General features: G+C 35.7%; 1 protein-coding gene across 2 annotated transcripts in view; it reads right to left on the reverse strand.

Moving 5' to 3' along the window:
- Positions 1-20,570, reverse strand: part of LOC131020400 (uncharacterized acetyltransferase At3g50280-like) — an 88,719-nt gene extending 68,149 nt beyond the window's left edge. Inside the window, exon 1 of one of the 2 annotated variants that reach the window (XM_057949178.1) lies at positions 19,119-20,570. In XM_057949178.1, the coding sequence (XP_057805161.1) occupies positions 19,197-20,507 (1,311 nt within the window). In that variant the 5' untranslated portion in view covers positions 20,508-20,570 and the 3' untranslated portion in view covers positions 19,119-19,196. Of the gene's footprint in view, positions 1-19,096 lie in introns of both variants that reach the window. The other variant, XM_057949177.1, reaches the window with a different exon arrangement.
- Between the last annotated feature and the right edge of the window lie 3,772 nt (positions 20,571-24,342).

The following is a 24,342-nucleotide window of genomic DNA, read 5'->3' on the forward strand; positions in this document are numbered from 1 at the left end:
TTAATCATGATTATTATTTTTCTCATAAAATTGATCGGCCCCTAAACTTATACTGACATGGCTGTCGGAAATCCACGTAGGATTAAATTTCCGACAAATCGCTGACTGTATTTAAGTGAGAACATTAAACGTTGTCGTTTTAAATGAAATTAGGATTCTTCAGAGATGATCTGCTCCTCTCCTCTCTTCTCCTCCAGCCACCGCGACCAGGCGTTGTCGCCACTCTCCCGCTAACCCCTCTATCATCTCTTTATAGATCCCTTCTCCTCTCTTCTCCTCCGGCGGCCGCGACCAGGCCGCTTCTCTCCCACTAACCCCTCTCTCCTCTCTTTACAGATCCCTTCTTCCCTCTTCTTCTCCGGCCGCTTCGGACACACAAGCACGAGGCGACCACTGCTGTAACTCCGGCGAGGAGCGTCGGCCTCATCCTTCTCTGTACTCCCTCAAACTGAAACACCCTCTGAATCTCCCTCTCTGTCCTCTGCCATCTGCCCTTGGCTGGGCAGTGCAGCGACACCGCCGCCACCGACCCCAGCCTCCCTCATCTCTCTCAACTCTGCACCTAAGTCAGACGACGGCACACAACCGCCGACCGCCTTGTTCCCTCAACCAAACCAACATCCTCAATAAGAAGCTCAGCAAAACGGCAAGAAAACATCATTTTAAGATCAAGGGAAAAAAGAGAATCGCGCCAAATTTAAGGGATTTTGACGCTATTATGTTAGACGCAAAACGACGTCGTTTAGCTTCTAATTAATCTACTCAGCATAAGTGCGCCACATTGGTGACACGCATCTAATTAATGGCCGGAAAACGTCACTTAAGGGAAAAACGAGAATCGGAGCAACGGTTAAGGATTTATGACTACCTTTTGAAGGTCAAGAGAAATATGCGAATTTCGCGAAACCACAAGAATTTTGGTGCTATTTTCCCTAAATTTTATGTTCCGTATATGAAACTTTTTTCTAATTTTTTATTTTCATCGGTCCACAAAACCTCTTCATATTCTATTTGAAAAATAACTTTATTAGCTATTGCCCTTACAATTCTCATATATTTACACACATTGTCACTAATGGACCTCACCATTTTTGGAAATAATCTCATTAACTATCATAACTTTTTCTCATTTGTAAGACCTCTTTTACACTCACCAAATGCACAACTTGTTTTTTCAAACTCGTGTCCGCTCCCCTTAGAAAGATGTTTCGTGGACGGGTGGAGTAATTAATATAAAAAAATTGAAAAATTATTCTTTTCATGGTTAATATAAAACCGAATTAATATGTTGTTAATGTATTTTTAAGATCTAATTTTTTTTTCTTTTAGTAGAAAAGTGAAGTCAAACCACAAATATATTTTTTATTGTAGCAATGAAAGATTAGTTTAGTTATAGATAATTAATTCATGTTTCTTACTGAATGGTTATAAATAGATTTTATTTCAAGAATGAAAAATTAAGATAGTGATAGCATGAGATCTAGATATATACTAGTATTAAATAGATTTAGTGTGATATCAAATGAATTAATATATTCTTATAGATATATAATAGTATATAATTTAAAAATTTACCCTTAAAATAAAATATTAATACATACTCCATATAATAAGTACTCTATTTTTAAAATTAAAAAATAAGCACTCTATATTTTGTGTCAAATGCATTTTTTCTATTAGTATAGATTAATTGAGTGTATTGTGAATAGAGAAGGAGTCTCATACAAAAAATAGTACTCCCTCCGTCCCACTTAAGATGCAACATTGCTTTTGGGCACAAGATTTAAGGAATGAGTGATAAAGTAGGAGAGAAGAAGTAATAAAGTGATAAAGTAGGAGAGAGAATGTAATAAGAAAATATTTAATTAGTGATAAAGTAAGAAAGAGAAAATAAAAATGTGATAAAGTAGGAGAGAGAATGTAATAAGAAAATATTTAATTAGTGTTAGTTTTTGCCAAATAAAGAATGTAGCATCTTGGTTGGGACGGCACAAAAAGAAAAATGTTGCATCTTGGGTGGGACGAAGGGAGTATTAATCATGATAATTAATTATATTTTGAGTGAAGAAAGAGGCTCATCATTTAGCATTCAAAATTTAAAGGAATTAATTTTTATTAACATCCAAAAATAACAAAAATAAATTAAATTTTGTGTGCAGATGGCGTATTATATTGGATGAGTAAATAAAAAGCTCAAACACAGAGACTGATGCATGTCTTTTATTAACACAGTGCATGACAAGTGCTTTATTCAAGCATAAGTGGGTCCTTTTGATTCGTACGGAACCACAAAGCATCAGGGCACAACCTATATATAGCCATATACGCAGGATTGCCGTAAATGAATTTGGATAAGGGACATTTGCAAAAATGCCCACATCCTTATAAAAACTTATAAAATTGTCCATTTTCATAAATAAAAGTGGGCAATTTTATAAGTTTTTATAAGAAAGGGGTATTTTTCCGTATTAACACTTTGGATAATATACTCAAAGGTTAGAGCACAAAATATAAGGAATTGAGATTTAGCTTATCATAATTGGTGTCACATTTCTTGATTTACTTTCAACTTTTTCTATTTTTATTATATACATAATTCTTCAATTTTAATTTGATATGCCTTAGTTCAATTTTGTGATTATTAATTAATTGAGTTTATTTCATCTAATGAAGGTATATAATTATTTTTTATCATTTAATTTTATTTTTATTAGTTAATAGCATGTTGATAAATTCAAAATTATGGTATATAGTTTTTTTAGTTATTAATTATTTGAAATAAAAATTAAGTATAATTCATGATATTAAAATAAATTTATTTTTATAATAATAAGTATAATAATGACTGATTACACACAAAACTGTGCATCAGACACTGAATTTCATCCCAAATATGTGGGCTAATTACAGAAATTAAAAATGTCTAATTTCGTTAAATTGTAACGAAAAATAATACCTTATTTTTTGACGGAATACCTATTTTTTGTAGTAGGAAATTAAATTTCAATGTGGAACATAATTTAGTGAGACGACCCACCAAATTCCTCTGTTTTCTTTGTCCACGGAAAAGGAGTATGTAGAAAATTAAAGTTATGATGAAAAATTAATACCTACTTTTCCTATAATGCTTTCTTATACTGCACCAACGGTCGATGACAGCCACTCATGTTTTGCATCCATAGAAAGGAACCGAGCGAATAACCCATTTGATTTGTTTATTATTGAATCACAAAATAGAAAATTCAAGCTCTTCCTTATCATGTGCATTTGTTATATTACACCTAACAGGGACTGCCACGCCTGTATTGTAAATATGCAGTTACGAATAATCCAGCCAAAGTAATAGGAATTAGACCTAACACGATTCCAAATAGAAAAACTTCAATCATTTCAATTTTGTTTTTGAAAAGGAGAAAAAAAGCGGTAATATCTATACCTAAATATTAATTCGAATTGATGTGAATCTCAATGACCAAGAAGTGACAATTGACATGGTAAGTAACTCTAGGGGGTGGAAAATCGGGTACCCGCGGGTACCCTACCCGCAAAATGTGGGTACCCGCGGGACGAAAACTGCCGAAAACGGCACCCTCACCCGACCCTCTTCCCCGATGCGGGTACCCGAATACCCGCAGTGGATATCCGCTGCGGGTATGAGCGTACCCTCACAGTCCCGCGATTTTTTTTTTAATTGTAATTTTGCGGGTTTTTGGTCCCACTGGAGGATATTTCGTCCCGCGAGAGGGTATTTTGTCCCGCATTTCACAAAAAAATTGAAAATATCCTTTCTATTTCATCGATTATCCATAAAATTAGGGCTAGGAGGAGTTTTGGGGATTTGGGGGTTAATTCCTAAAAGTAAAATCTAATAAAATTATTTAATTTTAATTTTATAATGTTATTTGCGGGTAATGCGGGTATCCGCGGGTATACCCGAGGGTACCCTCTACCCGCAATTTTTGAGGATGCGATACCCGCACCCGACCCTCCACCCGAATTTTGTGGGTATCGGGTACCCGATACCCGCGCGGGTATCGGGACGGGTGAGGGTATACCCGATACCCGCAACCCGATTTTCCACCCCTAGGGACAGGTCCTTTTTATTATACTATATTGCTTTTTTTTTTCGACTTTGGGAAGGGAGAGCGTTGGGATTTAAACCCTGAATCTCATTGTTCGTAGACAGAAATTCGCATCGCTTGGTTCAAGCATAAAATGGATTTAGGTGTTCTTTTGAGTTGTAACTCGTAAGGATAATTATTTGAAGTACTGTCCAGAAAAAGAAAGTTATGAAATTGTTTAGGGTACAATTAAAGTATAATTCATCCAATACACTTATAATAAAAGTGAAATACTTGAGTATCTATTTTTATTTATTTTTATCAGTATACTCATAATAGAAGTGGGATATTTGAGTTATTATAGCCCGTTTGATATGGGTTTAAAAGCAGGATAAGTTAAATTAATATGAATTTATGCAGTGTTTGGTATTATGTGCTACTAATATGGTCAACTCCAGGTTTATCCCAAGACCCTAGCTTATTTTGTGGGATTAATCCACACTAATTATACCACCCTCTCCATGGGATAAATTTAATACCGAGATATTAAAATCGAAAATTGATACCCTTTTCACATCAAACGATGTTGTGAGGATACCAATGCCTCCATCTTATTTTTAGATTTGAGGACACGAATGTCTTTTGGTAAAATATGTGAGGATAATTTAGGTATTTGATATGTTAATCCAACCTATTTCAATGGATATCAAACACTTTTTGAAATTAATTACCAATGATATCAAACATCCATATGAGATTAGAAATCATGACTAATCCATACATGATAATTTATATCATGATTATTCCAATACTGAAAACGTACGGGCCGTAAGTGTTGTACAGGATCGATGGGATGGGTCTTATGACTCTTATCTTGAAAAAAGAGAGAGAGAATTAATTAGAAAGTGAAAGAGAGAGACAGGTGCCCAAATGTAGTACACTGACCAGAATGTTGGCTATGCTCCTGTCCATATACGCACATTTTTCACCCTCGAGAAAACAACCAGCCGACATCGGATGTGATACTGTGTGATAGTTTGTTGCAAATCCAAATATATTGGGTAAAGTGATCCAATAATCCACTCAATAATCTATAAAAAAGTAGAAACACAGCGAAAAATAAAGTATGCATAATAAATTATTTTTATACTGTAATATTAATTAATTATAATTATATGTTCACTATAAAAAAAAAATTTACAATAAAGATACATAAATAACTTAATAGAATCTCTCTTATTGAGTGGAGTTGAAAAAAGAAAAAAAATTCCTTCTAATCCTATCAATTAATGCTAGCAACGACTAGACTTTGAACGAAGTTAATCTATTATCTCAAACAATCAAATCTATTAACTAGCCCTAACAAACGAGTCTATCAAGGTTTGTTAGACACACGAGTCTCCCACTCAAAATGTGATGTGAGCTAGATATCGTGTCAGATGTTTGAATATTAGCTTTTGAGCTCCTGCACTTGTATATCTTGTAGCTTCGACTGGTACTGAATGCAATGAGCTATGCCCCTATTTATAAATGAGATATGAGCTTGATGGGCAAGAAAACGTGGTTGAGAAAATTAGGGTTTCGAACGTACTTGGGTTTAGGAGTTGGTTTAACATGTTAACCAGCATCTCTATTTCTTAGGAAGATTTCGTCTTCTTCTCTTTAAGTCTTGTGGCAGCCGATTCTTCACTCTTCTTCAAGTCTTTGATTTACACTTCACTCCATAATAGTTTTATATTTGTAGTCATGTCCTTGAGCAATTTTTCGGCACTTCAATTTGACAAATTGGAATTGTTTGCAACAATTTAATTTTAACGAATTTTGACAAAGTCAAAATTAAATCACCTTAAATACTTTGGGCCGAAAATATAAGTTACTCCCTCCGTCCATTAATTCAAGGCATACTTTCCTTTTTGGTCCGTCCACCAACTCAAGGCCTATCTATTTTTAGTAAGTTTTATTCATATTTTAATTGGTGGGTCCCAATAAACAATACATTTTTTCTCCACTCAACTAATAAACAATACACTTTGTGGGCCTCTTTCTCCACTCAACCAATAAATAATATATTTTGTGGGACATTTTCTCCACTCAACTAATAAAAATACTATTTTTCTTAAAATCTGTGTTTTTTCATGTAGGCCTTGAATTAGTGGACGGAGGGAGTATTATATTACTTCTCTTATTGTGGGTTTCTCTTTTGGTCGCGTAAGAAGAAGGTTGATTAACGATTATGTTCGAACGACCAGCTTGGTGAATGGATGATTTGGGGAGAAGGTTTAGTTGGGTCTCGTAGCAAAGCTAGGGTTCTTCGATTTTTCCCAAAATTCAAGTGTGTAGTCGGTAGGTTTGAGGAAGAAAAAGAGTTTTAATGTGCAAGACATCATTTTGCTTATCATGTGTAATCTCGTTAATTATTTTATTTTAATTTTTCAGACAAAAAAAGCCATGTGGGTCTCATACTAGAAAATGAGAAGGGAAAGCCAGCGACAGGCTATTTTTCAACCTTTTTTCATTTGTTTTTATTTTTAATTAAAAATATGGAAAAAAATGAAATAATCCTTTTAAATTAATGTCCTTTTTTATTTTGCATACTTTATTAAATAACATTTTCAGTTTTTTAATTATTGTAATAATTTTTTATTATTGTAATTTTATTTTAAAATAATATAATGTTTAATTTTAATTTGATTTAGAAATACATGTAAATTAAAAGTAAAATATAAAATATAATTAAGAGAGTCCGAATTAAAGAAGGGGATCTCTAAGAATATGGACCACTTGAGAACCCCTTTAAAAGGTTTTTGGGTGCAAATGCTCTAATGTTTTCGGAAATCCTTAATTTGATTTCGCTTCATACACATCTCGGAATGCATACACATTCTGCCATATTTACACATTTCCTTTTATTTTTTTGTTTGTTTGTTTGTTTTTTTTTTTTTTTTTTTCCACCTGCCTAATTGAATTTCACGTGTATCTTTCATTTCGCCTACCCTGTTTAACCTATATTTATTTCTCATTTAATATGTACTATTGATTTGTACTAGAAATGCATTCATGTAAAATGTAAATGAATTATCAAATTTACCATTAAGCAATTAATATATTCACGAATAAATTAATATGGTTCAACTATATATTAGAGGAATTGGAACTCGACAAACTACAATTTCTCTCTATTTACACAAATTTATTCCTCACCAATCATATTGATCTTGGGCACATATTTTGCAAACATATGTAATTTATCTCAAAAGGCGAAAAAGGGGTAATTGTAATTTAATTTAAATTCAAACTGCATCTAATTTTTCAATTTTAAATTATAAACATTTTATTATAGTAGTATTTCATATTTTCGTCCATGGTTTGAAACTTTCTCGATCTGGTCGTAATTTTCACTTTCTGTTTCGAGCATAAAGTTTGTTTTTATGTTAAATCATTAGTAATTAAAAATGTTACTCCATTTACGCTGCCTATTTCCGCTTGGCGGAAAATTAAACAAATTCAACCGGAAAGTTTATAATAACTGGCGGAAAGTTTTTTTTTTTTTTTTTTTTGAGGAAAATAACTGGCGGAAGGTTAAGAAATTAAATTGAAAAGTTGAATTTATTTATGCTCGATACTTTAGAATAAGTTTCTTTACTCAAGCTTATATAGTTTAATTTTGATTATATTTACACTTATATTTATCTAGAATATTAAGTACGATCAAATGAAAAGCAGTTAATTAGATTGCATTTTGTGTTAGACAAAATCAAAATTAGTTAGATTGTAAATACAACAGATAGTATTGAATTTGTTATATAAATTGAAACAACTATATTATTATTATTATTATTATTATTATTATTATTATTATTATTATTATTATTATTATTATTATTATTATTATTATTATTATTATTATTATTATTATTATTATTATTATTCAAAGAGTGATAATTAGCTAACATACCGACAACATGAAAGCTTATTAGTTAGATTTAGATAGATAATTGATGTTATGTGGAATGTGGTGGTTAAACTAGAGCACTAGAATATGAGTGTATTTTTTTTTGGTAATAGTTTTTGTCCATGTCTGCAACTATAAACTTGATTGCGCAAGGTAGTTTTTTTTTAATTTAAAAAAAAATCTATTATTAGCATAATGTTATAATTTTTTTTATTTTAATTCATCTCTAATTAACTTAATTATAATCAAAATTAATTATATAAAATGCTAGTTACATTATTTAATTACCCATTTTTTTCATTTATATTCCAAGTTTACGAAATTACCTCAGTTATATATATAGATTATATAAATTTAATTTATCAATAATCTTTTCATCAAACTCCATCATCCAACCCCACCCGCCTTCAATAATCAAACGCTCAAATCCTTCTAAATGCGTCGCACCTAATCAACGACGACCTCGTGTCTGTGACCCTGTCTATCACTATCAGATTCAATAATTGAAATTGGGCTACATTTTTTGTTCTAAGAAGAATTATAAGAAATGAAAGAAAAGCACACAAAAACAAATAAAGTCTATAACCTCACAATAAATAAGGACATTTTGAATTTAAATTAAATGACAATTTTTTTTTCTATAGATCCAACTGAAAATAATACTACAATTTCATAACAAGTTGTTAGATATATCTATTTATATATATGTAATTTAAGAAGGGTCAGTGAGAATCAACAAGCCACCATGTAATTGTTTACTTCCACATAGGTCACTTAAGGTCAGTGAGAATTAACAAGCCACCACGTAATTATTTACTTCCACCCACATATTTGACTGGTGGTGTAAACGAAAGCTTTTTTTCTCTTCACAAATAATCGATGTTTAATTAATTTAAACCTTCTTTAATAAATAATACTAGAAAATAGACACGTAATTGTCACGTTTCGGGGCAGCTAGATAGTAAATTGGCACTATCACATAGTAATTGAGTTTGATGGATCATTATCATTTTTGAAATACCAACAGTTAAAAAAGAAAAAGGAAAAAATAAAAGAAAAGGGGACTTATTAATTAAATTTATTTGATGTCGTATTCTTTGCATATAAATTCGAATACATTGGGTGATTATGTGTTTTATTTCAACCTTTAGATATTAAAATTTGTTTCTCTGTATTAAACTTTTACCAATACCAATTACTGAGTATTTTAATAAGCGAATTGGGCCTATGTTTACATATGAATAATAAGTGTATTGAATGTTTGCAACAAGCGCCGAAAGTAAAAAAAGAACAGGAGGCCCATTGCCATTAAATTTTCGAATGCCCAATGGCAACTACCATTTCATCAAGCGACACATAGCACCTTCACATCAACATTGTTTCGTCGTCACGTCACCATTTGATCAGCAGATTTTCGCAAAAGATTAAAATACAAATAATAGTCATTTCAACCATTTGATCAGCCCATTTCGCAAACGTCTTGAAAAAATTTATTTTTAGCCGTGAATTCAAATTTTAAAATTGAAATTCATGGTTAATACTTTCTCTGTTTCACGAATTTTGACATGTTTTTCTTTTTGGACCGTCCCACAAATCTTGACACATTTTCAAGTAAGTACTCCCTCCGTCCCAATAAAAGTAGCCACATTTTCTTTTTGGGTGTCCCATTAAAAGTGGCTACTTTCTAAAAATGGCAAAAGTTTACTTTAATTAAGTCAACAATTACTCACTAATTTGGTCAACAATTGTAGGCCACTTTCTAAAAATATCAAAATTACTCACTAATTTGGTAAACAATTGTATGCCACTTTCTAAAAATTACTCACTAATGTTGGTGGGTCACACTTAATTAAAACATAACAATCCCCTTCTTAATCTCTGTGCCCAAAAAAAAGTGGCCACTTTTATTGGGACGGAAGGAGTAATAATTATTATATTCTCTCTCTTATTTTATCATTTTTATACTTTATTAATTACATACTTAAAATACTAATCTACAACTCCTTAATTCTCGTGCCGAAACTAAACGTGTCAAAATTCTTAGGACGGAGAGAGTATTATTTTTAGTTATGAATTCAAGTTTTAAAATTCGAATTTACAGTTGAATAGCTTGTGTTGGTTGTGAATTTGAATTTTAAAGCTTCAATTCACAAATTTATTTAAAATTAAGAGTAGTCAAAAGCTAAAATTCATAATTAAAAAATTAATGAAAATTTTTTAAACTTGTTATGTGAAGGATAAATGATAAATGTGATTAATTTTTAAAATTTTTATTTTAATGAATAAATTTTATTTTTACTATTACAAAGTGGCATTTTCAAAGTGACGCTTTAATTTATTGAAAATATGCGTCCGGATCACATGATACAAAACACTATTAGAGCATCCACAATGCTTGCACCCATAGTGGGTGCAATACCATGGGTCCTGTAACACCCTAATCTAATTAACGTATTAAAATATGAATGTACATAATTTTTGACAGCGGAAATATCATAAAATAAAGATTTGGATTTATTATCAAATAAATAAATTTTTAAATAAAATATTTTGAAAACACTTCAAAGGGAGCAAACCCTAAAAAAATTAAACTTTTAAAATAATATACTCAAAGGCTAACTTTGATTTAAAAATCGACAATCAACCTCTTATTTCAAAGCATGACATAAAGATGTCATCAAAATATCCAGGTATTAGGTAAAACTTGTGCTAAGCAAAACTTTAAATACTTAAATTAGTTGAAAATCAAATCAACTACTTGATAAATGTCTTGAATCTCGATGCGCCCATTCGACCTTCCACGCGTCTCCAACGTCAAAATACCTGAAATGTTTAATATGGGATGAGCATACAGAATATACTCAGTGTGGGAAACATGCAATAATTGTCCACGTTAATAAAATGGTCAACACATACGCACTGCACTGTACTGATAACTGAAATTCGCACGGTGGCATACCAAGGACTTTAAAGTCCTGGACCCATTGAGCAGGCCCCTGGCGAATAGGTTGCAACCCTAACTGTAACATGAAATCGCATTGTGGCATACCAAGGACGGTGAAGTCCTGGACCCATTGAGCGGGCCCCTAGCGATATAACTGAATTTACAACACATATGGCAAACGCATAATATTAAAATGGACAAAGATTAACCACAACATGTACTGAAATAAATCCCACACCTGTATTTTGAACTTGAACTTGAAGGTTATCTTGAATAATTCAAACAAAAGTAACGTCCTAGACGCGCCGCACCTAGTCAGATAAATTCAAATAATAAACATAAGGGCCTAATTGAACTTAAAAATAATAATAATAGTACTAGTTTAAATCTTAAGAATTTATTATCATAAAATCATTTGAAAATAATTGGTCTAATGAATAATAAAAATGCATGCTTCTTTTGAGTTGGATTTTAATAAAATCAGGTCCAATGTAATAATGAAAATTTAAAAAAATATGAAGTCAATATGATATTTAAAAAGAGCCCAATCATTTAATAAAATTAAGCCCCAATATAAAGCCCATTCCCACACTCCTCTACTAAGAGGCCCTAAGCCCATGCTTTAAGCCCAATACCCATTTTCTTCTCTTCACTCTAATTTAAATCACACACACAACTCCACACTTCACAAACTCACGCAGCCAACACTCCCTCACAGCAGCTCTCTCCTCCCCCTCTCTCCCTTCCTCGGTCTTCCTCCTGCCACCGCCACCAGACGGCAACGCCGCCGCCGGAGCCGGCGGCCCTGGCCTCCTTTCTCTTCCCCCTTCTTCCTATCTCCCTCTCACCCCTCACTTCTCCCTCTTCCCTCATCTCTCGCTCCCCGTCGATCTCTCTCCTCACCGCACCCAGCTGCGGCCGCTCCGACGACCTTCGCCGCCTACCAGATCTGGCGCCCTCTTCCTTTTCCGGCCGGCAGAAACGGCCGCCGCCTCCCATCTTCCATCTTCTCGGCTCGACTACAGCCGCGCCAAAGATCATCCCCAATTCCTCTCTACCAGTCTATGTGTTAGATTTGTTTTAGATGGAGTATAAGTTATTTATTAAGCATCTGAATTGCAAATGAGTTGTTATTACAAAGGTATGGTATCATGGATATGAGAATTATTGTTTTGAGGTTTAGGCTGTAAATATTGTATCTGCAACGATATAGATGAAATACAGGAGATAAGTTTTGAAATAAAACTATGAGAATTTACAGAAATAATAAAATTACCATTTGAGTCGAAAGGAATAGAACAAGAAGCTGATTGCTGGGTTTTTGAGTTATTTTCAGAAAATGAAAGAATTTAACATTGGAAAAATTGAGGCGGTGGAAAACAGAGGTGATAAAGGCTGATGTTTTAAATAAGAAGGCTTGAAATGGTGCTTGCAGCTCAAGAAAGTTTGAGATGAAACGTGGCTGATGGAAATAAGCTTAGAATTTGTGGTTAAAATTTAATACATATCTTGGCTAAGGAAGAAAAACACGTATTGCCTTGATTTTATAAAATGTTATGGGCTTAAATTTCAGCCCAAGGAAAAATATATAAATAAAATACACATAAAGCCCAATATATATATATAATTTCAAATAATTGTATTTAGGTCCAAATTAAATTAAAAGTAATTGAATATAACCTTCTATTTCCATAGATATAATCTATAGTTCAAAATCATACATCTAACTAGGGGCGCGACTAGATTCATCACAAACTCGACTCATAGATATATATATATATATATTAATAACTCGAAAATATAACAATTTCCAAATAAAATTTGTAAAGGAAGTAAATGGTTTTGGGCTGTGACAAACCTACCCACTTAAAAAAATTTCGTCCTCGAAATTTAACTTAATAGGTTCTAAATGGGAATAATGAGCTAGGATTTCTCTTCTCATTCTCATGTAGTTTCTTGGGGTCCGTGCCTAGTTCACTCTATATTTGACTATCGGTGCTTCTTGACTTCGTAAAGCTTGTACTTTTGATCTAGTATACTGATTGACTTCTCTTTTGTACGCTGATGAATGATGTGGCTGAAATCGTGCAAGTATTTCGCAATCCTCGAGACACACATTTGTACTGCTGACCGTTGTAGCGTGAAAGCTAGACGGTAGGCTACATCATCCTATTCGTTCTCGAATTTTAAACGAACCTATAAATCGAGGTCTCAATTTTCGTTTCTTTCTGAACCACGGGACTCTATTTATCGGTGCTTCTTAAGGAGAATACTTCCGCCAACCTTGAAATAGAACATCGAAATAGAACTTCTTTCTTCTATCGGTCCCGTGCCATTTTGATCCTTTTGTCTCACAATTACTTCGATGGTTGCTTTCACGATTTTTGGGCCTAACACTTATCGTTTGCCAAATACATCCCTAATGTAAAAATGACCTACACTTTTTCCTATATAATGCCTCGTATAGAGCCTATGTTGATAGTAGTTGGAAAACTGCTATTATTCATGAATTCTATCGACGGTAAATGAGCTTCCTAACAAACTCAACTATCGTTTTCTTCTTTCATCTTTAACATCTTGTGAAGGTCTTGGTGTTTCCAGGGCGTGCCGTGTAACTCGTGCGATGCTCTTGAAAAATTTTCTCCATCAGTTTATTGTCCTTGGGGACCCAAATTCTGTCTACCTACTAAACATTCTATCACTTGCCAATATGAATATCCATATTATCGCCTCTTAAATCTCTATTCGTCATTCGGTGGAGAAAAGTCGTTGATTTCCTGAGCTTCCTTAAGTTAATCTTGTATCGTGAACACTAATGTTGCTAACTTAACTTTTTGAGTATTCGAAGTTACTACGTCGAGTTTCTACCTTTTGAATTCTCTTATCAAGGTCTCTTGTTGAGTTATCATCCAAGCGAGTTGTCTTTTATCTTTTCCTGCTAAGTGCCACGCCACCACATTAGCTTTTTCTTGGTAATGTTGTATGGTGTAATCGTAGTCTAACACAAGCTCTAGCCATCTTTTCTGTCTCCTGTCCAGCTCCTTGCTTCAATGTGTCAGTGTAGATACGGAGTTGTCTAATCCAGCTGGTATGGTCAACACTGGTACTGTCGTCAATCTTCTCTTCAATTCTTGAAATCCTGCCCGCACTTGTCAGTCATTTGAACGTGACTGATCACCTTGTTAATCGTGCCTTGATGAATCTTCTACAATAACCTGCGAGTCCTAAGAAACATTTTACTCACTAGCATTTGTAAGCGTCCTCCAATTATTGATAGCTTCTGCTTTAGCTGGGTCCACTTCGATTCCTTGAGCAATTACTACGCGAGCGAGAAAGACTACTCGATTTAACGAAAACTCGCACTTCTTAAATCTGCGTAAAGTTTCGCGTTCCATAAAGTTAATAAGACAATCTTGAAATATTCATCACGTCACACATCGTTACTAAAGTATATCAAAAATATTGTTGATGAAAACTATGACTAACTTATCTGGAAAGTCGTCTTCGATATATCACTCTATTTTATCCTAATTTGATGGCAACCCAATCTCAAGTCAATCTTCGAAATCACGTCTACTTCTTTCAATTGGTTGAGTAAATCTTCTACCCGTGGCAAATGGTACTTTCTCTTGATGGTGAGTCGATCTAGCCCAAATAATAAACACACACATCATTCGTTCCGTCTTTCTTCTTGACCATTAAGAATGGCATTTCCCAGGACGACATGCTTGGACAATAAACCTTATGTCTAAACGCTCTCGCAATTGCGTATTTAATTCTTCAATTCTTTTGGCGCCATCATATGATGCTTTGAAATAGGTGCAACTCTAGGTACTAGATCGATCGTGAACTATACTTGTCTATCTAGCAGCGATATTCAAGCGAGATCCTCAAGGTGACGCTGAGGAAAAATCATGTACCACTAGCACACTCTCGAGGGGAAGTTCTTCGTCTTTTTTTTTTTTTTTCCTTCAATGTTTACTACACGGCGCTTCCTAGAATATTGATCTAATATCTCCATTGCTTTCATCACAGATATCGTCGTTTCAGAGTTCCTCCACAAGTTGAAAGATAACATATGATGTTTTCTGTCCGCTGGTACAATTGAGATGAGTGAAAACTCGTTCTAGTTCCTCTAACCCTTCTGCAACTGCTAATTACCTATCAGGTCTATCGAATCATTGCGAGTTGTAGTTCATTCGACAGCACTATCCATCGCGTTAAGCATTTGAGTTGACTTTAGGTCGCGTAGCCTGAGCTTGGGTTTGTTGTTTGGACAAATCCTCGTAATGCACTCAAAATTGATTCTTGAAATCTCATCCACTAGTTTGACGAGTTTGTTTTGCTTAGCTTCGTCCTTGTAGTTCGTGCTAGTGTTCTCTACACTAGCTACGAGAATAGGCATGCGTACTTCTTATGGATCTATATTCAGGGACATTTTATATAGGTTTCTACGCACTTACGAATTGAGAGGATATAGGTCAAAGCTTTTCTAGGAAAATTTCTAGGTTATTCCTATTTCAAGGACGATGTTCAAAATAAATATTTCAAAACCCGTAATTCAATATCATGAATTGAAATATTCCGAAATAAAATCATAGCTGCAATAATCTTCAACATGATGAATTGTATACTGAACTTTCTCATAATAACTTGAATAATGAACTTGAACTTTCTGATCATAACTTCAATTATTGCAGCAAGTTTAACATAAATTCGGAATATAAACAGTTTATACTCATCCCCTTGAAAACTTTTAAAATAACTTTTACCTTGACGTCGGAGCGCGTAGTGGTCGAATGGCCTTGTCACACTTGACTTGAAACATTTTAAGAAAAAATTTATTTTGCAGAGTCTACAGGAAAGTAGACCTGCTCTGATACCATGCTGTAACACCCTAATCTAATTAACGTATTAAAATATGAATGTACATAATTTTTGACAGCGGAAATATCATAAAATAAAGATTTGGATTTATTATCAAATAAATAAATTTTTAAATAAAATATTTTGAAAACACTTCAAAGGGAGCAAACCCTAAAAAAATTAAACTTTTAAAATAATATACTCAAAGGCTAACTTTGATTTAAAAATCGACAATCAACCTCTTATTTCAAAGCATGACATAAAGATGTCATCAAAATATCCAGGTATTAGGTAAAACTTGTGCTAAGCAAAACTTTAAATACTTAAATTAGTTGAAAATCAAATCAACTACTTGATAAATGTCTTGAATCTCGATGCGCCCATTCGACCTTCCACGCGTCTCCAACGTCAAAATACCTGAAATGTTTAATATGGGATGAGCATACAGAATATACTCAGTGTGGGAAACATGCAATAATTGTCCACGTTAATAAAATGGTCAACACATACGCACTGCACTGTACTGATAACTGAAATTCGCACGGTGGCATACCAAGGACTTTAAAGTCCTGGACCCATTGAGCAGGCCCCTGGCGAATAGGTTGCAACCCTAACTGTAACATGAAATCGCATTGTGGCATACCAAGGACGGTGAAGTCCTGGACCCATTGAGCGGGCCCCTAGCGATATAACTGAATTTACAACACATATGGCAAACGCATAATATTAAAATGGACAAAGATTAACCACAACATGTACTGAAATAAATCCCACACCTGTATTTTGAACTTGAACTTGAAGGTTATCTTGAATAATTCAAACAAAAGTAACGTCCTAGACGCGCCGCACCTAGTCAGATAAATTCAAATAATAAACATAAGGGCCTAATTGAACTTAAAAATAATAATAATAGTACTAGTTTAAATCTTAAGAATTTATTATCATAAAATCATTTGAAAATAATTGGTCTAATGAATAATAAAAATGCATGCTTCTTTTGAGTTGGATTTTAATAAAATCAGGTCCAATGTAATAATGAAAATTTAAAAAAATATGAAGTCAATATGATATTTAAAAAGAGCCCAATCATTTAATAAAATTAAGCCCCAATATAAAGCCCATTCCCACACTCCTCTACTAAGAGGCCCTAAGCCCATGCTTTAAGCCCAATACCCATTTTCTTCTCTTCACTCTAATTTAAATCACACACACAACTCCACACTTCACAAACTCACGCAGCCAACACTCCCTCACAGCAGCTCTCTCCTCCCCCTCTCTCCCTTCCTCGGTCTTCCTCCTGCCACCGCCACCAGACGGCAACGCCGCCGCCGGAGCCGGCGGCCCTGGCCTCCTTTCTCTTCCCCCTTCTTCCTATCTCCCTCTCACCCCTCACTTCTCCCTCTTCCCTCATCTCTCGCTCCCCGTCGATCTCTCTCCTCACCGCACCCAGCTGCGGCCGCTCCGACGACCTTCGCCGCCTACCAGATCTGGCGCCCTCTTCCTTTTCCGGCCGGCAGAGAACGGCCGCCGCCTCCCATCTTCCATCTTCTCGGCTCGACTACAGCCGCGCCAAAGATCATCCCCAATTCCTCTCTACCAGTCTATGTGTTAGATTTGTTTTAGATGGAGTATAAGTTATTTATTAAGCATCTGAATTGCAAATGAGTTGTTATTACAAAGGTATGGTATCATGGATATGAGAATTATTGTTTTGAGGTTTAGGCTGTAAATATTGTATCTGCAACGATATAGATGAAATACAGGAGATAAGTTTTGAAATAAAACTATGAGAATTTACAGAAATAATAAAATTACCATTTGAGTCGAAAGGAATAGAACAAGAAGCTGATTGCTGGGTTTTTGAGTTATTTTCAGAAAATGAAAGAATTTAACATTGGAAAAATTGAGGCGGTGGAAAACAGAGGTGATAAAGGCTGATGTTTTAAATAAGAAGGCTTGAAATGGTGCTTGCAGCTCAAGAAAGTTTGAGATGAAACGTGGCTGATGGAAATAAGCTTAGAATTTGTGGTTAAAATTTAATACATATCTTGGCTAAGGAAGAAAAACACGTATTGCCTTGATTTTATAAAATGTTATGGGCTTAAATTTCAGCCCAAGGAAAAATATATAAATAAAATACACATAAAGCCCAATATATATATATAATTTCAAATAATTGTATTTAGGTCCAAATTAAATTAAAAGTAATTGAATATAACCTTCTATTTCCATAGATATAATCTATAGTTCAAAATCATACATCTAACTAGGGGCGCGACTAGATTCATCACAAACTCGACTCATAGATATATATATATATATATTAATAACTCGAAAATATAACAATTTCCAAATAAAATTTGTAAAGGAAGTAAATGGTTTTGGGCTGTGACAGGTCCCACTTTTATTGCACCCACTCCCACAATGGTATTGCACCCACCCGGGTGCAATAGATTTTAATTTCATTTTCTCTTTACTTTTATTCATTTTTCAATTTAAATTAAACAACTTCAATTTTAACAACATAAAATTCATTCAATTAAAAATCCAAACATTACAAATAAAATTAAAAAAAAACAACAAATATTTAAAACATCCAATTTTCGAATAATTTAAAGCCGTCGAACTACGGGTCAACCGGACCAAAGCGTGCCCATATATGCTCAACCAAATCGTCGCGGAGGCGAGCATGCAATCGTGCATCCTTCAAGCTTGCATTCCGTGCCAAATAGGCGGCGAACTCCGGTGGTGCTCCGGAATTGAATTGTGTTTGAGGAGTAGAACTTGGTCCCTCGCCGTCGTCACCGTCGAAATTACTTGCATTTCCACCTTCTTCCTCAATGATCATGTTGTGCAATATGATGCATGCAAACATGATCGAACTCATTTGCTCCAACTTCTTCTTCGGATGAAGAATTTGAAGAAGAATTATTGTTGGAAGAATTGGTGGATGAAGACATTTTTTAGGAGTTGAAGAGAATTGTTGGATGAATTGTGTTTGTGATTGAAGGGGATATATATAGGTGAAAAAGAAAAGAAAAAAAAAATAAAAAAAAAATAAAAAAATTCGGCCGAAGACCGTTGAGCAACGGTCTTTTGACCGTTAAAATTAAATTTTTTTTTTTTTTTTAATTTCGGAAAGGGGCGCGTGTTTACACGCCCCCTCCTTCGCTCCCACATTCGACGAGTGCGAGCGCTCGCCTCCCCTCCATCGCACCCGGGAGCAACAACGGTGGTGGGTGCGATAGGCCGGGTTCGATCCGGCCATCGCACCCACCATTGTGGATGCTCTTACAAAGTATATAACGGACATGATTAGAAACCTTTACAAATTTATTAATGCTACAAACTCAAATTATTACAGCATGTGCTCTCAAACAGTGAAAACTTCCATAAATTGTGCGTCATCTTCAATCGCCCGCAGCGTCTCCGGCGCCAAGCAAACTTCAACGTCGATGCCGCCGGCTTCCGCAGCAGGAAACAGAGTCATTTTCCCATCAATTTTCGTTGCCGGCCCACTCCTCACAGCAATCGGTTTTCCCCACCCAAAATCATTGCCGTACACATTGTGCCGCGGCGAACTTGCCATTACGAAAGCGTAATTCCCTCTCCGGAGCAACGTCGGACTAACCACCCAATCTTCAATCACTTTGATCACCTTTTCCTTAGTGTGCTGCGCCACCAACTCATTGATCCTCACCGCCGCGTGCCCCACTCCCTTCTGCACCAGCTCGGCGGCGCTCATCGTCATTTTAGCACTAACAAGCGCGTTCCCGAAATACCCCTCCGGTAACGGTATGCGTGTCCTCAAACCAACAATAATCCCGAACGGAGCTTCCCGGCCGTCGTCGAGGCTCATTCCCGAATACCGGCAGCGCGAAATGCTCCGCCACAGATGAGCCGAGAGCGCTTGCAGAGAGGAGATTTTGTCGGTGGCAGCTTCGGAGTTGGCCCTGGCTTTGAGTTTGGATAGGGTTTGTTTGCTGAAATGGAAGACCCTCTCGAGCCGCGGAGGTGGAACGGAGCTGAGGGGCGGATCCTGCTCCAGCCATGGAAGACGGAGGGGCCGCTTGTCGTCGGGAACGTTGCTGGGGAACCAGGGCTTGAAAACAGGGGTCTTTGAAATGGTGTCGGAACCGCGGGAGATCTCCGACCAAGAGTTGAAGAAATGCCAGAAAGAGACGCCGTCGATGACGGCGTGATTGGCGGTGCAGCCTATGAAAACGCCGTCGACGAGCTCCGTCACTTGTGCCACTAGCACAGGCTTGGAAACGACATCCCAATTGGAAAGGCCGTTGTGTGGGAAGAAGGAAGCTACTATTTCAGGTATCCATTTTGGTTCCAAGATGTCGGCCACCGACGTTGCGGCGGCAACTGCATGAACGAACTCGACTCCGGCGTTGTTGCAGTCGAGGAACAAACTGAAAGTGGCGTGGGCGTGGGCGGTGGTGGCGAGGCGGCCGGCGAGCGGAGGGAAGAAGTCTAGTGTGCGGGAGAGTGAGGTTTTGAGGTGATCGATTAAGTTGAGTTTAGAAAGAGGGTTGTGAAAGAGAATCCCTTTTTGAATGGGATCGAGTGGGAGCAGTTGCAAATCGCATGGAGTTAGATCCAATCTTGAAATGGGATTTGCATTATTTCCTGCCATCCTAATAATACATGAGGATATTGCTTCAACTTTTGCCATTTTACTTCAACCTTCTTTTGTTGCCACACGATTTATAGCAAATGGACAAGTGATTCGTTTTGTAGTTTTGTAGTTTTTCCGCCGCGAATTTTTGGATAATTCTTTTGCATATACATATAAAAAATGGTGGACAGGAATCTCATCCGCATGATTTTAATATGCAAAAAGCTGTAAACAACTTTTATAATAATATTTCGAAAATAAAGAAATTACCTGGCATTGGCGTTGGCTCCCCTTTCAAGGGTGCAAAAATATGTGGCTGCTTTTTTAGCATTAACGAGCTTAGGTAACTCATTTTAATAAAAAAATTACTCCCTCCGTCCCAGCTTTTAGTATCCAACTTTCCTTTTTTGGTCGTCCCACATTTTAGTATCCATTTCTATTTTTGGTAAAAGTAGGTGAGACCCTCTTACTCCACTTTAATTATTTTAACTCTCACATAAAATGTGGGACCCTTATTCCACTCACAACACATCAATCACTTTATTAAAACCCGTGCCGTTCTCAACTGGATACCAAAAGCCGGGACGGAGGGAGTATTTTTGATTTTAATAAATAAAGTTTTTAATTTAATTTATATATATTTTAATATATGGTTAAGTATCAAATAAGCCCCTAACGTAGAGGCCCTTATCACTTATAGCACCCTATGGGCAAGGGTGTGTCAACTAAGCCCATGAAGTACTAAAATTCCGCCAATTAAGCCCTTTGCCCTAACGCCTACTTAACATCGTCCGTTTTTTTTATTTATTTTTTAAAAAAATTTATAGATGGGTCCCACCATTAACTACCTGAGGCATCTCCACCCCTCTCCCCTCTCTCTCCAACTCCCCCCCCCCACCACTGGAGTTGCTGGTGGTGCTACGGCGGCTGCCGGAATTTCTGTTGTGGGTTTTGAGATCGTGGAAAGCAATCTCTGGCGAGGCCGCCACCAGCCCGAGGCGGAGGACGTTCCAGATCGTGGAAAACGATCTCTCTCATGCGCTTCCACCCTCTCTTATCCACCGTTTCTCTCGTCGTCTCCACCTCTCCCCCTCCGCCTCCACTTGAAACAAATCTGGTACTGAATCAGATATTTAACTAGGCTTGGTAATAGTTTGAATTGAGTCATAGAAGGAGGGTCTTGCGGTTTTTGCCGTTGTTGGGTTTGTGGGCGGAAGAAGGCGGTGTCAGGTGGGTAGGGTCGCCGTCGGCCGGAATTAGAGGAGGGAGTTTGGGGATCTGGGGATGTAGCAACAGACGAGGGAGTTTGGGGATCTGGGTGGTGACTGATTTGGAGTTTATCAACAGACGGTGGCGACTCACCGCTGCTGTCAGCGCATAGATTTAGGGATGTAGAGCTCTGGCGGCTGCTCTGTTGCTGTCAATCGGAGCAAGAGAGAGGCGGGTTTCAGGATCCGGTAGAGAGAGAAAGAGAGAGAGAGAGAGAGAGAGAGAGAGAGAGAGAGAGAGAGAGATGGGGGGGGTGGAGATGCCTCAATCGGTCGGCGTGTGTGTTACCGGCGAGTTTTCGGCGAGCTTGGCGAAGAAGAAGGCGTGGGTCCCCCACCAATGAAATAATAATAATAATAATAAAAATTAAATAGTTAACGGTGTTACATGGCCGTTAAGTCGGAGGGGTTAATTGGCGAAAATTATGTACTTTAGGGTGCCAGAAGTGATAACGGTCTCTATGTTAGGGGCTTATTTGATACTTAACCCTTGAATATATTATGTCCAAATAACCCTGCTATTTGAAAAATAGAGAAATTACTTGGCAACGACGTTGGCTCATCTCTCAAAGGGTGCAAAAGAGTTGTGACATCTTTTATAATCTTTCGAGGCTTATTTGATACTTAACCCTTGAATATATCATGTCCACCAAATAACCCTGCTCTTTCAAAAATAGAGAAATTGCTTGGCAACGACGACGTTGGCTCATCTCTCAAAGGGTGCAAAAGAGTTGTGACATCTTTTATAATCTTTCGAAATAAATATATTACTCCCTCCGTCCCACCAAGCTTGAGTCGTATTCCTTTTCGAACTGTCCCACCGAGCTTGAGTCATTTTCTTTTTTGGCAAAAATTAGGCAATTAATTGCACCCCTTATTTTTCCTTAATCACTCTGTTATTACATTCTCTCTCCTACTTTATCACTTTCTTACCTTCTCTTTCTTACTTTATCACTTTATTAACTTCTCTCTCCTACTTTATGACTTTTATACTACACACTTAAAACACTAATCTATAACTTCTTAATTTTCGTGCCCAAAAGAAACGCTTTAAGCTCGGCGGGACGGAGGGAGTACTTGGCATTGACGTTGGCTCAACCTTTAAGGGTGCAAAAATACGTGGCTGCTCAAATTTGAATTTTTTTTTTATTGAAACCATCATAAATTTGAATATTGTTTGAACATGAGTTGTGCTTTACTCAGTAGCTATTTTATATACTGCTGCTCACTGATCAAGGCCCCCTTGGGTTGAGGTGGCTGAGTTTGCTGTTATCTATAATCTTATAAAGATAAATTTGAATTGGTTAGTGAATAAAGATATATCGGGTCGTGGGCGTTTCGTTTAATTTATTTTAAAAAGTTTATAAGTTTTTGAAGCTTATAAAATATTTTAACAGTTTATAAGATGTAATTTCATAAGAGCTTATAAGTTGTCAAAGTGTTTAAATAATTGAAATTAAAAATTAGAGAAATAATTTCTAGTTAGAGAAAGAAAATCTTAGTTAGAAAGAGAAAATTGAAAAGAGATGAAATTAGAATAATATATGATGAAAATAAAAAATTATAATTGATTTATTTTTGTAAAATGAGTGCTGCTTATAAGATAATGAAAAAATAAGTTGGAGTAGAGGAACTAATTTTTTTGGTAGCTAATAAGCTTTTAGAACTTATTTTTACAGCTTATACGCTCTTCAGTAGCTTATTTTGTCAACTTTGAAGGAGTATATAAGCTCCGATCCTAAACAACTTATAAGCTGTTTTAAGGAGCTTACACCCCTTAAAGTTGGCGGTTTAAGTTCAAGTTCAAACCTTCGACTTTTAGAGTGGAACTGACAATTTTATAAAACTTTGAAGAACATGACAATAAGCATAAGTTCAGGAAACACATTATAAGATCTGATTTGACATATAATCATTTTCATTTTTAAGTTAAGTTGTTAGAATATTTGTATATATATATTTGGATATGAGGTTCTCCGGGTAAAGATTTCTGTTCAACTGCATATCACTTGATTCTCGTATATATAACATGAACATCATATCATATTAATTTCTCTGCAGCATCGATCACTATGATCTTCGAAGCCATGACCACCTTCATCAATGCTATGTGATTCGAATAAAAATGTAACAGGAAAATCCATGCCAACACTACACTGTTTGACGTTGCTGCTCTCATTGACATGCCAAATACTTTAACGACTTAACTTATGTAGCATTTTAATTGTCATTGAGATAAAATTATGGGATGGAATTTAAAGTACCCACTTTGGTTAGTTATCTTACAAAATTACCCACCCATATAAGATGTCTTATAAAACTACCCACTTTGTAATTGATGGTGATAGGCTTGCATCGTTTTCCGTAAAAGTTCTTACACTTTTCTTACACAAGTACACTTGTGTAAGAAAATGTGTAAGAGAGGTAGTTAAATATGACTCTAAATCTGAGGAAATGACATTATTTGCTAACTTAAGTCATTATTTGTAACCCTAAAATGCCTTAAGTTCGAAAAAATAAGGACATGTTTTCATGTTATTAAACATCTATAAGAAAGTTGAAAAAAAATTAAATGAAGCGTATTATGAAACAAGTTTTTTTTTGAAGCTAATACAATAATTACC

This window comes from Salvia miltiorrhiza, chromosome 4, assembly GCF_028751815.1.
Source record: "Salvia miltiorrhiza cultivar Shanhuang (shh) chromosome 4, IMPLAD_Smil_shh, whole genome shotgun sequence".
Taxonomy (NCBI): domain Eukaryota; kingdom Viridiplantae; phylum Streptophyta; class Magnoliopsida; order Lamiales; family Lamiaceae; genus Salvia; species Salvia miltiorrhiza.